The 13,055-nt window shown below is 39.4% G+C and overlaps 1 protein-coding gene across 7 annotated transcripts in view; it reads left to right on the top strand.

Moving 5' to 3' along the window:
• The window catches only part of gpd2 (glycerol-3-phosphate dehydrogenase 2 (mitochondrial)), a 17,451-nt gene that overhangs the window by 536 nt on the left and 3,860 nt on the right, over window positions 1-13,055 (top strand). For 2 of the 7 annotated variants that reach the window (XM_008325053.3, XM_008325056.3), the window contains exons 1-17: window positions 7-33; window positions 2,987-3,093; window positions 3,918-3,926; window positions 5,493-5,664; window positions 5,767-5,891; window positions 5,996-6,093; window positions 6,193-6,356; window positions 7,566-7,730; window positions 8,328-8,472; window positions 8,919-9,112; window positions 9,403-9,537; window positions 9,624-9,799; window positions 10,825-10,956; window positions 11,049-11,207; window positions 11,332-11,444; window positions 11,631-11,709; window positions 11,863-11,961. In XM_008325053.3, the coding sequence (XP_008323275.1) occupies window positions 2,992-3,093; window positions 3,918-3,926; window positions 5,493-5,664; window positions 5,767-5,891; window positions 5,996-6,093; window positions 6,193-6,356; window positions 7,566-7,730; window positions 8,328-8,472; window positions 8,919-9,112; window positions 9,403-9,537; window positions 9,624-9,799; window positions 10,825-10,956; window positions 11,049-11,207; window positions 11,332-11,444; window positions 11,631-11,709; window positions 11,863-11,961 (2,067 nt within the window). In that variant the 5' untranslated portion in view covers window positions 7-33; window positions 2,987-2,991. Of the gene's footprint in view, window positions 34-2,986; window positions 3,094-3,917; window positions 5,665-5,766; window positions 5,892-5,995; window positions 6,094-6,192; window positions 6,357-7,565; window positions 7,731-8,327; window positions 8,473-8,918; window positions 9,113-9,402; window positions 9,538-9,623; window positions 9,800-10,824; window positions 10,957-11,048; window positions 11,208-11,331; window positions 11,445-11,630; window positions 11,710-11,862; window positions 11,962-13,055 lie in introns of those variants that run through there. The other 5 variants (XM_008325054.3, XM_025062296.1, XM_008325055.3 and 2 more) reach the window with 5 other exon arrangements.

Genomic DNA, 13,055 nt, shown 5'->3' with positions numbered 1-13,055 from the left:
AATCTACTGTGCTATACAACAACACAGGGACAGGTATGTTGTGTCAAATACCAGTTACTACCGCACACACGAGTGCTGCTCTTCATCTTCTGTGTGTCATTGTTTCGTTTTTAAAGCTAAATTCCTATCGAGTATTTTGGTCTGTTGCTTCACGTTTTCTTCTATTTCTCTTTCACGTGCACACTCGCGCGGGCGCGCACGTACACACTGACACATACCTTCCCCTGCTGATTCATAATGAATCTGCTGGCTGATGTAAGTGACAGCACACATTCAGCTCGACGGTTTAAGGGTTTTCCCAGAATGCCAGGGAAGGACTCCCGTACACTTGCCCATTTCCTGAATAATTACAAAGACAGTTTTTAAGAAGGAGAAACAGTTTTTAAAAAAGTGGACAGCATTATCAGCCGGTTTGAGTAGGTCCCTGGGAAAATAGACGCCGCTTTAAATAAAAAAGACCGTAAATGTAAATATGATACAGGAATTGCAAAGTGGCGGGATAAAGTTTTTAATACGTAAAAAAATAGAAAAATGACGCATTTAATATTGCAACTTTATCAGTTCCCTATTAACAAACATTACATTTACATTACATTGCATACCTGTAACACTGATGCACACACACCACCTACTGTGTGGCAGTAATGCACCTGAAGTTTATTACTAGTTTAGAAGAGGGTGTACAGAATAAACATGAAAAACAAGAACGTGATGTTAGACTGGCCTGCATCACTTGTTGTATTTTTTCAGCATTTCTGTGCTGGCTGTTTACAACATATTTATTACAAATATGAAAAACATCTTCAAGTCAAGAATTGCCACTTTTTAACAGCAGGATGTAGAATTTAACATAATTGAAAACTTCATTGTTTCCCAAAATGTTTTTAATACTGTCATGGCCAATAGACCTTCTTAAATGTATAAAACTTTTTCCTTAGCTCTTTAAATTAAGGTGCACACAGACAAATTGATGAATACAGTTGAGCATACAACCTCAGGGTTGAACACAACAATTACACAGTCTTGTGGTTCTTCCAGCTGAACTACACCTCTAGCAGATTCCTGTCAGTGGGTTGTTCAGGGCTAATTGTTGTCATATGTGGCCTTTACAGTCTGCAGTAATGAGCAGCCTCTTTGAAAGGGTGTGAAAGCTAATGCTAGGGTCAGTGTATACCACTGAGCATTATCTGATAGTATAGGGGTTTTGAAGGCAACACAAAATGCAGTTGTAGGTGATTTTTCTTTCTCCAAATGTGATACTATGGAAACATCTGCTTATTTACTACAAACTATTTACTACTTTGTTAGAACATACTAACACAGTATTTGTAGGACTGAGGGATACATAGTATTTCCAAGTTGAAATATGGGGAACAATTTTTAAATAACATTGCAATTGTGTAAAGGTGACTGCTCTCCTTAATTAAATTTTACTGGTGTGTTTCTAATTTAAAAGTTAAATTATTCAAGACATTCAATTTTAGCATTTGCGTGATCTCAAATCAAAATCTGTGCCAAAACCTGGTTAGTTATATTCATATTTGTTTCTCCAGTTAAAAAAAACAACTTGTTTTTGTCATTGGCCAAACCAGTTGTTCACATTTGTGCCATCTGTGATTGTGTTTTATTAAAATGCATTAGAATCTGCTTCCGTCTTTGCCACTCCTTGGGAATCTCTATTTACCATGTGATACAGTCACAATGCTGATCTTTTTTTTGCACAGCTCCCTGAAGGAATTGAGGCCCCAGTCCTGTCAGACAGGACGGTGTCATGTTATGCTCATTATGGAATGGAGGTCATTATAAAGGCATGGAGAAGTTGTTGTAACAGGTGCTTATGCTAAACACTAAATATAAAGTTTGCTATTTTTGCTTGCCCTATAGCAAACACTTTAAAGAGTCTTCTGTCCATCACTTTAACTCAATATATAATACACAAAAACATTAACCAAAACATTTTACTTAAATATGGAAAATATTACATATTTCCTTGAAAAGCCAAATTCACCATGATCAAGAAAAAAATAAAATCATAGTTTTATCATTACAAATTTCCTGCAATATATATTTTAACTGCGTGGCCAGAGTTACTGCACATAATGAACATATATCAAATTTAGAGATGCACCAGTTGACTAGCCAGTAATCAACATGGCCATGACTGGTCCTGATCACACCTCTTACTGATTTTGGAGCCAATCATTTTGCACTAGGAAGTTATTCTGTGCAAATAACTTCCCAGACACACATAAATGACTTTGACCAGTCTGGATCTGAAGCATCATGCACCAATATTTAGATTACATTGTTTTTTAAACTGTAGAATTCTTAAGCCATCAAAATGCCTCCTATATTTGGAGAAAAAAAGGGAAAGGAGTGTAACCCAAAGGACAATCGGCAAAAAGAAACAAGGAGGTGTGAAAAGGATATGAGCGCAGAACAGGTTTTTTGTTACGTTTACAGTTAAACAACAGCTCGATTATAATCTAAAAGTGGCAAGCAACTATGTCTAAAAGGATGAGGTTGCACAAAGCTACAACTTTGACCCCATGGAAAATGTTTTGAGTTAACAGAACACTTGGGAACACTTGGTTTAACCTTTTGATCTCACCTCTAATCAGTAGATTTTAGCAAGATGAGTGAAAAGTTGGATAATCTGCTATCGTAGACATACGTGCAGTCATCCGAAAAGACAATTTGACAAGTTTGTTTCTGAGTTTGAAAAGTTACGTTTGTTTTGACTTAGAGCTAGAGGTGATGTAAACAGACACCAGCACGCATTGACAGCATTCTTCAGCGTCTTCTAGTTCTTCTTGCCCAACCCAGCTTGGGTTTTAAGAACCTCCCCTCTGACACTGCATTCAGTACTTCCTTCTGTGAAAGAGCACATTCTGTCACATGATCACCTGTCATGTCAGAGGCCTGCTGCCTGGGTAGTCCAGGTGTCTAGGCTCTGTCTTCTCACCACACTCCACTCTGTCTGCAGGGCCAATGGCGTTCAGGAAGGCACTGAAGCACACCGTGCTCATAGGGGGTGGGGCAGCCGCCACGTTTTTGGGCCTCTCACAGTTGATCGAGTACAAGAAAACACAGGTAAGCTGATAAAGAGCAGTTAGGGACACTTTCAAAATCTTTACTGTGCATACCATAGTAGTATCATTTTAAGAGCAGATTTTTTTTCTGTTCTGATAAAAAGTTTACATAGACAAGATGAGCTACTGTTCAAGGCAAGTTCTTTCAAGATCTTGGAATGTCATTGCATTTGCCCTTGAGGTGTTTAAATGATTATACACATTTGGTACCTTTATGTTTTGCATTTTTGTATACCTTGTTTTTTTTTCCAAATATTAAATGTGAGAGACAGGAAACATCTAGTTTTTTAGGCACTAACAGACACTGGAGATTGCAGTTTTGTAAGTGGGTAAGGTGCATTTGTTTATGTTTCCTGTAGTTGAGAGAAAAAGTTCAAAACAAGTTAAAAGTCAGACATAAACATTTTTATAAACATGAGGAAGCTAACATTCTCAAATGTCCGATGGTACCTGAATGCCCATCGTTGCGGACACATTATACAATGATAATGTTGTACAAGTCATGCAACAAACCTGCTGCTTGAAGACTGACATTTAGAAATTGACCTCTCAACTGGTGGTGCTTTCAGGGGTGTTAGCCTTATATCCCAGTGTCTCTGTCCTCAAAACTTAAACACAGGGTGATGTCATGTACATGTAAAAATAACCACATGTCATTTAAAATAGACAAGCAGCTGTGTTACCCCTGACCTGACATGGGCTTGTTTGAGGTCTGTCACACAACTACATACTAGCCTCTATTTGACTGTACAACCTAATTTGAACTCTGTTTTTGTTCTGGCACAATAATGTCTTCTCTTGCCCATCTTCGTCCTCTCAACCAAGCCTGGATTGGTAAGCCACAATTTCGACCCAGATGATACCTAATCATTTTCACAATAGTTGATAATCATGCATGCACCTAACTCTGTAATTGCAACGTTGATGAAACAAATGTCTTGTCTGCTCTCTTATATCATGAGCACATGGCTTTGAGAAGTTTTCACGAACATGGCCGATAAGCATGGACCTTGCTGTGCTCTTCGCTGGCTGAACTTGATTACGTGGAGGGGGCCTCGCTGACACTTAATTCTCTGTCTCAAAAAATAGACAATGATTATACCATCAGCTCGTTTGCAGTTGCAGGCTTTGAATCACAAAAGCTGCTACCATTTGCAAGTCAAATGTTCCGCTTGCTTCGAAGCTGCTTGATGCAATCATTTTGTTTGAACTGATGAGTAGAGAATTGAATAATATGAAAGCCCACACCATTATACTGGCCTTTGTGTGTTTTTATTGCAGTTCTGATTTTCTTCTCTTTTTTTCTAATCACACAATGATAAAAGATGATCTTCAAAATGAGCAGCCTGTTGCCTCAAGATTAAATCCATAGGAAACTTGTGCTACTATTGAAACTTAGAGTTTTATGGCGACACTTGTACGTTAAAGGGGAAAATTGACACCTAAGCACACTGTGGTATCACTTAGTTCCAGGAAGATCTTCAGAAATTCAGATTCAGATTTTCAAAAGTGGGAGGGGTCTCTTTCATGGTTTTGGTAAATTTTTTAACACTTTATATTTATTTATCATATTATGTCTCAACTTCTATAGCCTGTTCTATAATCCAGTCCCATTTAGACTGAATCAGCCTATCGTCGCTTGTGACAAGTGTGCTACATTAGTTCAATGAGTTGCCAAATCAGTTTATAACGGATGTTCATCAAACAAATTCAATGAATAGGTTCAAGCTTCAAAGATAACTTCTCTACATCATTCATTTGTCCAGGCATTTTAACATAACAAATGTTACATGTTTTCGCTAACTTCACTGTTTCCACCAAAAAAATTACACCAAAACACTATTCAATATCAGACAACTAATATACATTATATTACACTCTGACAAAGTAATGCTACTAAACTGTTGAAAGTGATTGTGCTTATTGTGTTTACAAATGCACTGGGCAAGTGTTGCAACGTAATAATGCTTACAAAGAGAGCAAAGATAATTTCAATATAGGTAATAACATAGAAACTAATATGAAACCCCTGTCTCCAAAAGTGTTGGTACACCTTCTTTGAAATGCAATAAAAACAAGAATCTACAGTTTGGTTATGCACATGGACCTTTACTTATTGTTGTAATCGTTTTTCAATCTTGAAACACAAACCTGTCACCACAAACTTTAGCTGAAGGACATTTCCTGAGGTTACTTTCAGTTTTCCTTTTCTTTGTCCCTCTGTTTTTAATGCATGATAAACAAGTCCACGAATTAACAGACTATATTTTGGCTTTTAGGAAGTGTACCTACTCTGGCGGAAATGTTTTATAGTAATAAACAATTAAGGAAGTTCAGTTTAATCCTGAAGGTGCAGACCATACTGTGTTTGTGTTGCTTGTGTTCATGTGTCATAATCAGGCCCGACTAGCCCATGTGACAGCAGAAGCTGAGCTGAAGGTTCCCTTTGCGGACGAACTCCCCAGCCGACAGGCCCAGCTCAGGACGCTAAAAAGCACTGAGGAGTTTGATGTCCTGATTGTTGGAGGAGGTGCAACAGGGGCAGGATGTGCCTTAGACGCGGTCACACGCAGTAAGTTCATAAATCCTATTCTCTTTGTCCAAGTTGCCTTTAGAACTACCTTTTCTCTTCAAGTAACGTGTGATTCAGATTGAATGATTTGTTTCTATTCAGACCTCAAAACTGCCCTGGTAGAGAGAAGCGATTTCTCTTCTGGGACCAGCAGCCGCAGCACCAAGCTGATCCACGGTGGAGTACGTTATCTTCAGAAGGCTATCATGCAGCTGGACTATGAGCAGGTTTCTTCTCCTTTTCATTTCATTTCATTCCTTGTCTTTGTCTCTTCTCATTGATGTTCTTCTTTCATCATTTGTCTTTTACATTCTCTTCACGTCTAAATCAGTACAAGATGGTCAAAGAGGCCCTCCATGAGAGAGCCAACCTCTTGGAGATCGCACCTCACCTGTCTGCACCACTTCCAATCATGTTGCCTGTTTACAAGTAAACTACTCTATCATCAGAAAAATGAGACTGCAGAACAAATTAACCTCACAATTTCAGTTTTTGCACTTTCCTTTACCTTCTGTTTTGATTCTCCAGATGGTGGCAGTTACCCTACTACTGGGCAGGGATCAAGATGTATGACTTAGTGGCTGGAATACACTGTTTGAAAAGCAGCTATGTCCTCAGTAAGACCAAAGCTTTGGAGCTGTTCCCAATGCTGAAGAAGGACAGACTGGTGGGAGCAATTGTCTACTACGATGGTAAGATATTTTTCAAAGCGTTTGTCTATTCTCCAGTTCACATGTTTTGTGGAATCCTAAAGGCCACTCTGTCTTTATTTTCTGTAAACACAAAAAAGCAGCTGAGTCAGTGTTGCTGCCTTTTCCCTTTTTTCCTGTTTTAGTTCTTGTGCAAACATAACCTTTTTGGTGCATTTAAGTTGGTTTTCTGTTGGTTTTATAATGGATCCTGCTTAGAGATTAAAGCTCACACCAGCCTTTGGTGTTGACATGTTGACAGACTGGTTTGAGGCTTCGCTTCCCTCTGGCTGCAAAACTAATGTGCATTTTCAACTGTTGGAACATAGATATCCTCTTCTAAACAAACATGCTTCTGAAGGCTAATTTAAGTGCAGAGACCAAAATAATACGAAAATGGTACGAAAGGTTATTTTATAAAGTATTCAGACAATAGGTTATAAGAAAGTTATTGTGTCAAAAAGTATGTTTATAAAATACTTTTTGGTTTTAATCAACTAACTAAATTTAGAGCAAGGTTGTTCTATGTCTGTATTTGATTTTTTTGTCTTTTTTTCTTTTGCTATATTTAAGACACTTCAGGTGGAAGTTTTGATGTGATCACTAAAGGAGACTCACTATTATTAGTTTTAAATCTCAAAGAAAAAATGACATTGACTATTTCAGCTGATTATTCAACCTTTGTATTGTGTATTTACGCTGTAGATCTGTTGTTAACATGTGATACTCATCTCTGATAAATAAATCACCCATGCCGTGATTTGAACCATTTGTCATTAATTGTAAAGCATAAATGTCAGGATTTAACTGGATTTTCTTCACACTGGCTGCAGTATGTTTCCTTGATTTCCATCTCCTTGAGTTTCTTACCATCACCTGCTCTGAGTAAATCAGATCCACGCTGTTGCAGGGGTGGAGGGTCTCTACTCCAATTATACCGTCTGGCACAATCATGCCCCTGACATTTCAAAATCTGACCTTCTCTCCTGGAAATGTAGAACGCAGAGGAAGCAGCAGCGGTCCGACTGGCTTAAAAGCCGCCATTTCTCCCAGAGAAGCAGAAAATAAGCTATTTGAGTTTTACACTTGACAAAATGCACTATGAATGAAATCTGTGATGACAGAAGAATGCTGCCATTATCCTTCAGTTTAATGTACAAATATGTACAGGATCCAAATTTCTGACACACACATTGTCACTGAACTTTGTAGGTCAACACAATGATGCCCGTATGAACCTGGCTATCGCCCTGACTGCTGCTCGCTATGGTGCCTGCCTCACTAACTACACTGAGGTCGTTAACCTGTTAAAGACAACAGACCCACAGACTGGCAAAGAGAAAGTGTGTGGTGCCCGCTGCAGGGACACCATCACAGGTGAGGACAAATATCATTGTGCATTTAAAGGGTGTTGCTATTAGTCACAGTATTAAACAGAACATAACATATTACATTTTCATCAATGTGACTTAAAAACACCATCTATCTCACACACGATGCACAGAAGACAGAAGATGTCTTGGTTATGACATTAATATGATTACAGTAATTGTAGTTTGGCTTTGAATATTTCTAACTGACATTGGAAATTGAGGTCAGGATAGTTTGTCACACTTATGATCAATGAACATCAACTGATTGCCCACAGGCCGAATCCAGCCTACCTAATCACCCAATTTGGCCCGTGACTAGATTCCAAAATAAACATCAAATTATAGAGAAAGTAAAAATTAGATTTTTATTTCTTTTTATTTGGATGGCCGGTCCCCAAAGTGGCTTTGTCAAATGACTCATTATATCCTGAAATCCAGTCTGTGCATTTAAATGTACTTCCACCATCATCTCTGAGAAAATGTATCACTTATCCCAGTGAATGGATAGGAAGACAGCAGGTCAACACAGCACCTAAGCCCAACGTTTGAAATGATAACTTCTTTGAAGTCCAAAGCTAAGTTGATCCTGTCTTTAAAACAGGAGAGGAGTTTGATGTCAAGGCCAAATGTGTGATCAACGCCACTGGACCATTCACAGACTCACTGAGGAAGATGGACAACCAGGAAACCAGAAACATCTGTCAGCCCAGTGCAGGTGTTCACATCGTCATTCCTGGTTACTACAGGTATTCACAGCTACAACCCACTGCAGTGTGACCCCAATTTTCATTTCTTTTCCAGAAACATTTATTACAAATGTGCTGCCTTAAAAATTCATGGCACTGTTCTTTCTTTATCCATGTGTAAATAGTAAGCCTGCTAAACTATTGTCTGACCTATACTCACAAGCGTAGACCAATCTCCTCTGGTTATGATACTGCAGAGCAATAGAGTGGTTTTGTTAAAGTTTGAGGGTTTTTAAAGTTCAGCACAGCTTATTGAGCGAAAACCCGAGGGAGCGAGAGCCCTTTGAACAGCGGACGAAAATGCCAACCACCTAATTCTTTCTTTCCTTTACTCCTGTCATCCTGATGCNCCTTACTCCTCAGGTCCATTCTCTTGTTTTCTTACCTTCTACTTCTCAATTGCTTCACCTTTGCCTTTCACGAGTAACAACCCCTCTGTTCCTCAGTCCTGACAACATGGGTCTGCTGGATCCAGCCACAAGTGACGGACGTGTCATATTCTTCCTGCCCTGGGAGAAGATGACTGTCGCCGGAACGACTGACAGTCCCACTAGTGTGACAGCTCATCCAATTCCTGGCGAGGACGACATCAACTTCATTCTGAGAGAAGTCCGCAACTACCTCAGCCCTGATGTAGAAGGTATACAGTACTTTCTTTTCTCCTCCTGTCGCAGGGGCAATAATGTCCCTGTTTACAACATGTCACGCAAAGTAAAGTTAAGCATTTAGACTTATGTATCAGATTGGATTTTTTCTTCAAGGTTCAATCCTTAAATTTTGACCACTATTAGAACTACCTGGATTCTGAGTATCAGATTGAGCCCTCCCTATTTATTGCATATACAGGACTTGACTTTTGACTTGGAAAATATATTCATGTTTGTTTCTGACCATCTAAAAGATGTATTTGCTTCTGTGTTGTGCACAAAGTGCGTCGAGGTGATGTGCTCGCAGCCTGGAGCGGCATCCGCCCACTGGTGACTGATCCCAACTCTAAGGACACTCAGTCCATCTGCAGGAACCACATCGTCAGCATCAGTGACGGTGGACTGGTCACTATTGCTGGTCAGTACCTTTCTGTTGTTTTTTTTTTAACTGATTTGTTTGAATCACTTTTTTTTTACCATGACACAATTTCCATCTGTGTTCAGGTGGGAAGTGGACCACATACAGGTCTATGGCTGAAGAAACTCTGGACGCAGCCATCAAAGCCCACAATCTGCCAGCAGAGTCCTGCAAGTCTATTGGTCTGATGCTGGAGGGGGCCAAGGGATGGACACCGACCCTCTACATCCGTCTAGTGCAGGACTATGGTCTGGAGATGGAGGTGAGAAACATTGACCTCATTTTTACAAAGATCAGGTTTTTGTTCTTTGTCCAGTTGGAGCTGACACTTGAAGTATGAATATCAGACAGACAAATAACGGTGCATCCTTTAATGTCAATGTTGAGTCTATTTACGTAGAAGCTCACAGAAAAAAAATTCAAGATGATGTGCACATCTATGGAACTAATAATAAGCCTTTTATAATAAAACTTTTCAGACATTTTTAGCAGCAGTTGGGACATAAAGAACAATTGACTTTTTTGGTGTAGCAAGGTGAAGAAAAGGGTAAACCAATGACTACATACTGTAGACACCAAACACACGTCCCTACACTAACATGTGACTGTGTTCACCCAGCCACAGTCACCATCTTCTCCAGCAGCAGCAGAGGAGCTGACATTAAAGCAGCTTCTGTAACAACGCTGACATTTCTGCTGCACAAAGGACTGGACACACGTGGAAACACACTCTGGTGTTGAACAATTTATCAATGGCATTAAGTAGATGGCGCATTGATTTACATCACCTACATGCCATCTTTCCAATAATTGGCCTGAGTGTTTTCATTAAACCCGAAAGGACATTGTTTCACAAAGAAAAAGTACTCGTGCTGTGCGAGCCCACGGTGTACTTACTCCTCATTAGAGCCATTTGGCTGCAGCTCCACTGTTCTCTGGAATATTCCTAAAAGGTCACTGTTGATATTTGGACAACTGTTGCCCTTTCAACAGGAGAGGCAGGCCGACGATCTGAATAACAAATAGACTGCTCGTGTTCTGTCACACCATCACAGTCGACAGACAAAGTGGGGCTAATGTTCATGCCTTCACTACAGAGAGGTGGAGTCATTGGTACCAATATCAGGAGCAGCTTCACACTGACAGTCTACAAGCTGTTTTATAGTCGCCACATCAACAGATGACCAAAGTGAAAGAACTGTGCTGATTTCACTAGTTATGGCTGTGATCTGTCAGTAAGATTCTTTTTTTGTTTGGTTGTTTTTTATTTACTTAATTTGCGCACAGGTAGCTCAGCACTTGGCTTCCACCTATGGTGGAAGAGCATTTGAAGTGGCAAAGATGGCTCAGGTCACGGGACAAAGATGGCCGATCGTGGGGAAACGACTGGTGTCAGAGTTTCCTTACATAGAAAGTGAGGTAGGTGGGAATGTTGACAAATGCCTAACAGCAAAATGCCTCAGTCTGTCTTGATATTGTCACCTGTGTGTGATGCTGATGTCTTTTTTTAGGTTCTGTATGCAATCAAGGAATATGCCTGCACCGCCACTGATGTCATTGCTCGCAGGACACGTCTGGGCTTTTTGAATGTGCAGGCAGCAGATGAAGCTCTGCCCCGCATCGTCCAGATCATGGGGAAGGAGCTTGGCTGGAGTCAGGAAAAGAAGACGGTGAGATTTTTACAATTTTAGTTTATTTAAATGTTGTTCTTTCCTATATGACAGAGAAGAAAGATCTAAATCTGACAATAAGCTGGTGTTGTCTCCTCCCTGTCTCTGATTATTGAAAAACTAGGCAGAACTTGAAGCTGCTAAGAAGTTTTTGTACCATGAGATGGGCTACAGGTCTCGTTCTGAGCAGCTGACTAAAACATCTGACATCAACTTAGACAACCAGGAGGTCGCCAGGTAATTGCTAAATTTCAATCATCCAACAAATTAAACCAGCATCATGGAACAAAAACACAGGGTTGGTTTGGTTCCAGGACTCAATCAAATATAAATTCAACCTAAAAACGATAATGATTGTTGATTTTTATTGTGTTTTCCAACATGTGCTAAAAACCATAACTGCTCACATTCTTCTGTCAACAGATACAAGAAGCGGTTCCACAAATTTGACAAGGAGAGCAAAGGATTCATCACCACCGTCGACGTTCAACAGGTTTTGGAGGTGAGTGGAATTTTCTTTCTGTCTTTATTCTAGTCACATAGCACTTCTGTTCTCTAAGGTGATGCAGAACTAAATGTCAATTCAGTTTAACTTTAACATTCTAGCTTGTTGGACAACATTAATTTATACTATTTTTCTATCTATATTCTGCAGAGCATCAATGTCAACATTGATGAAAATGCACTCCATGAGATCCTTAATGAAGTGGACCTCAATAAGAATGGACAAGTAGAAATAGATGAATTCCTGCAGGTATGAGAATCACACATATGCAAATGTGCATACATCCCTTAATGATATAAGGGACAAAGTCGATCTGCTACATTGGAGCTGTACCAAACATTGAAATCAAATCAATTTTGTTTGTTGAGTCAACTTTAGAACATTTGGTTTTAATGTGGAATTAATGTGGATTCAGGGAATCCCACATGTTCACCATTACAAATGCATTTAAAGCACACACTTTGCTTCCCACATGTGTATCCATCTTCCCACCTACATTTCCTGCTTTTTGCCTATCAACCTACATCCTTTCCTACAAATGGTCCGTTCAAACCTACATCCCTTTTTACAAATCCTATTTCCTTACCTAACATCCTCCCACCTAGCATTATCTCTAGGAATGCACCAAGACCAGTATCAGCATTGGGGAGCTACCCTATTTAAATACTCATACTTGTACTCATAACATGTACTGATCCAGCTGATCTGTTAATGCATAATGATTTTCCAGTACAGGCAGCTGCCCAGTAGTCAGCCAGTGTTGTGTTTTCTCACTGCAGCTCAGTGTGTCTCTGTCCTAATGGGTAGTTAATGTCAGGAGTTCAGAGAAATTTTAACATCCCTAATGAAAACAGCAGCAACACTGTGGGATGTTTTTGTTACAACACAAACTATTGAATAAAACAGCCAAGATAGTGGAGATAGTGTTTTCAAATGCACTATTGGTGTAAAAGCTCTGCTCACTTTCTGTGTTAATTATGCAGATTTCTTTTATTTTATTAATCATTTATTTAATAATTTTCTGAATATATTTTATCCTTAGTTTTATTGATATATATTCTAATGGAACGGCAGTGACTTTTTGTTTAATACACCGATATTGTTTTGAAATATAAAATATTCACACTCATTGACATTATCTGTCTTTTCATTTACAGTACAGACCCCTCCTACTCAATGACCTTTCTATCAGTCCAACAAACCTATCATCTCATCTCCTAACTCTAATTATACTTCTCACTTTACCTGCCTCCATTATCTAGTAACCACCAACACTCCCCAACCACCAGTCTATCTTCTTACACACCAACACATTGACCAGTTCTACTGCCTTATCAACCTAC

This window comes from Cynoglossus semilaevis, chromosome 14, assembly GCF_000523025.1.
Source record: "Cynoglossus semilaevis isolate Cse_v1.0 chromosome 14, Cse_v1.0, whole genome shotgun sequence".
Classification (NCBI taxonomy): Eukaryota; Metazoa; Chordata; class Actinopteri; order Pleuronectiformes; family Cynoglossidae; genus Cynoglossus; species Cynoglossus semilaevis.
This window is presented reverse-complemented; position numbering and strand designations above follow the sequence as displayed.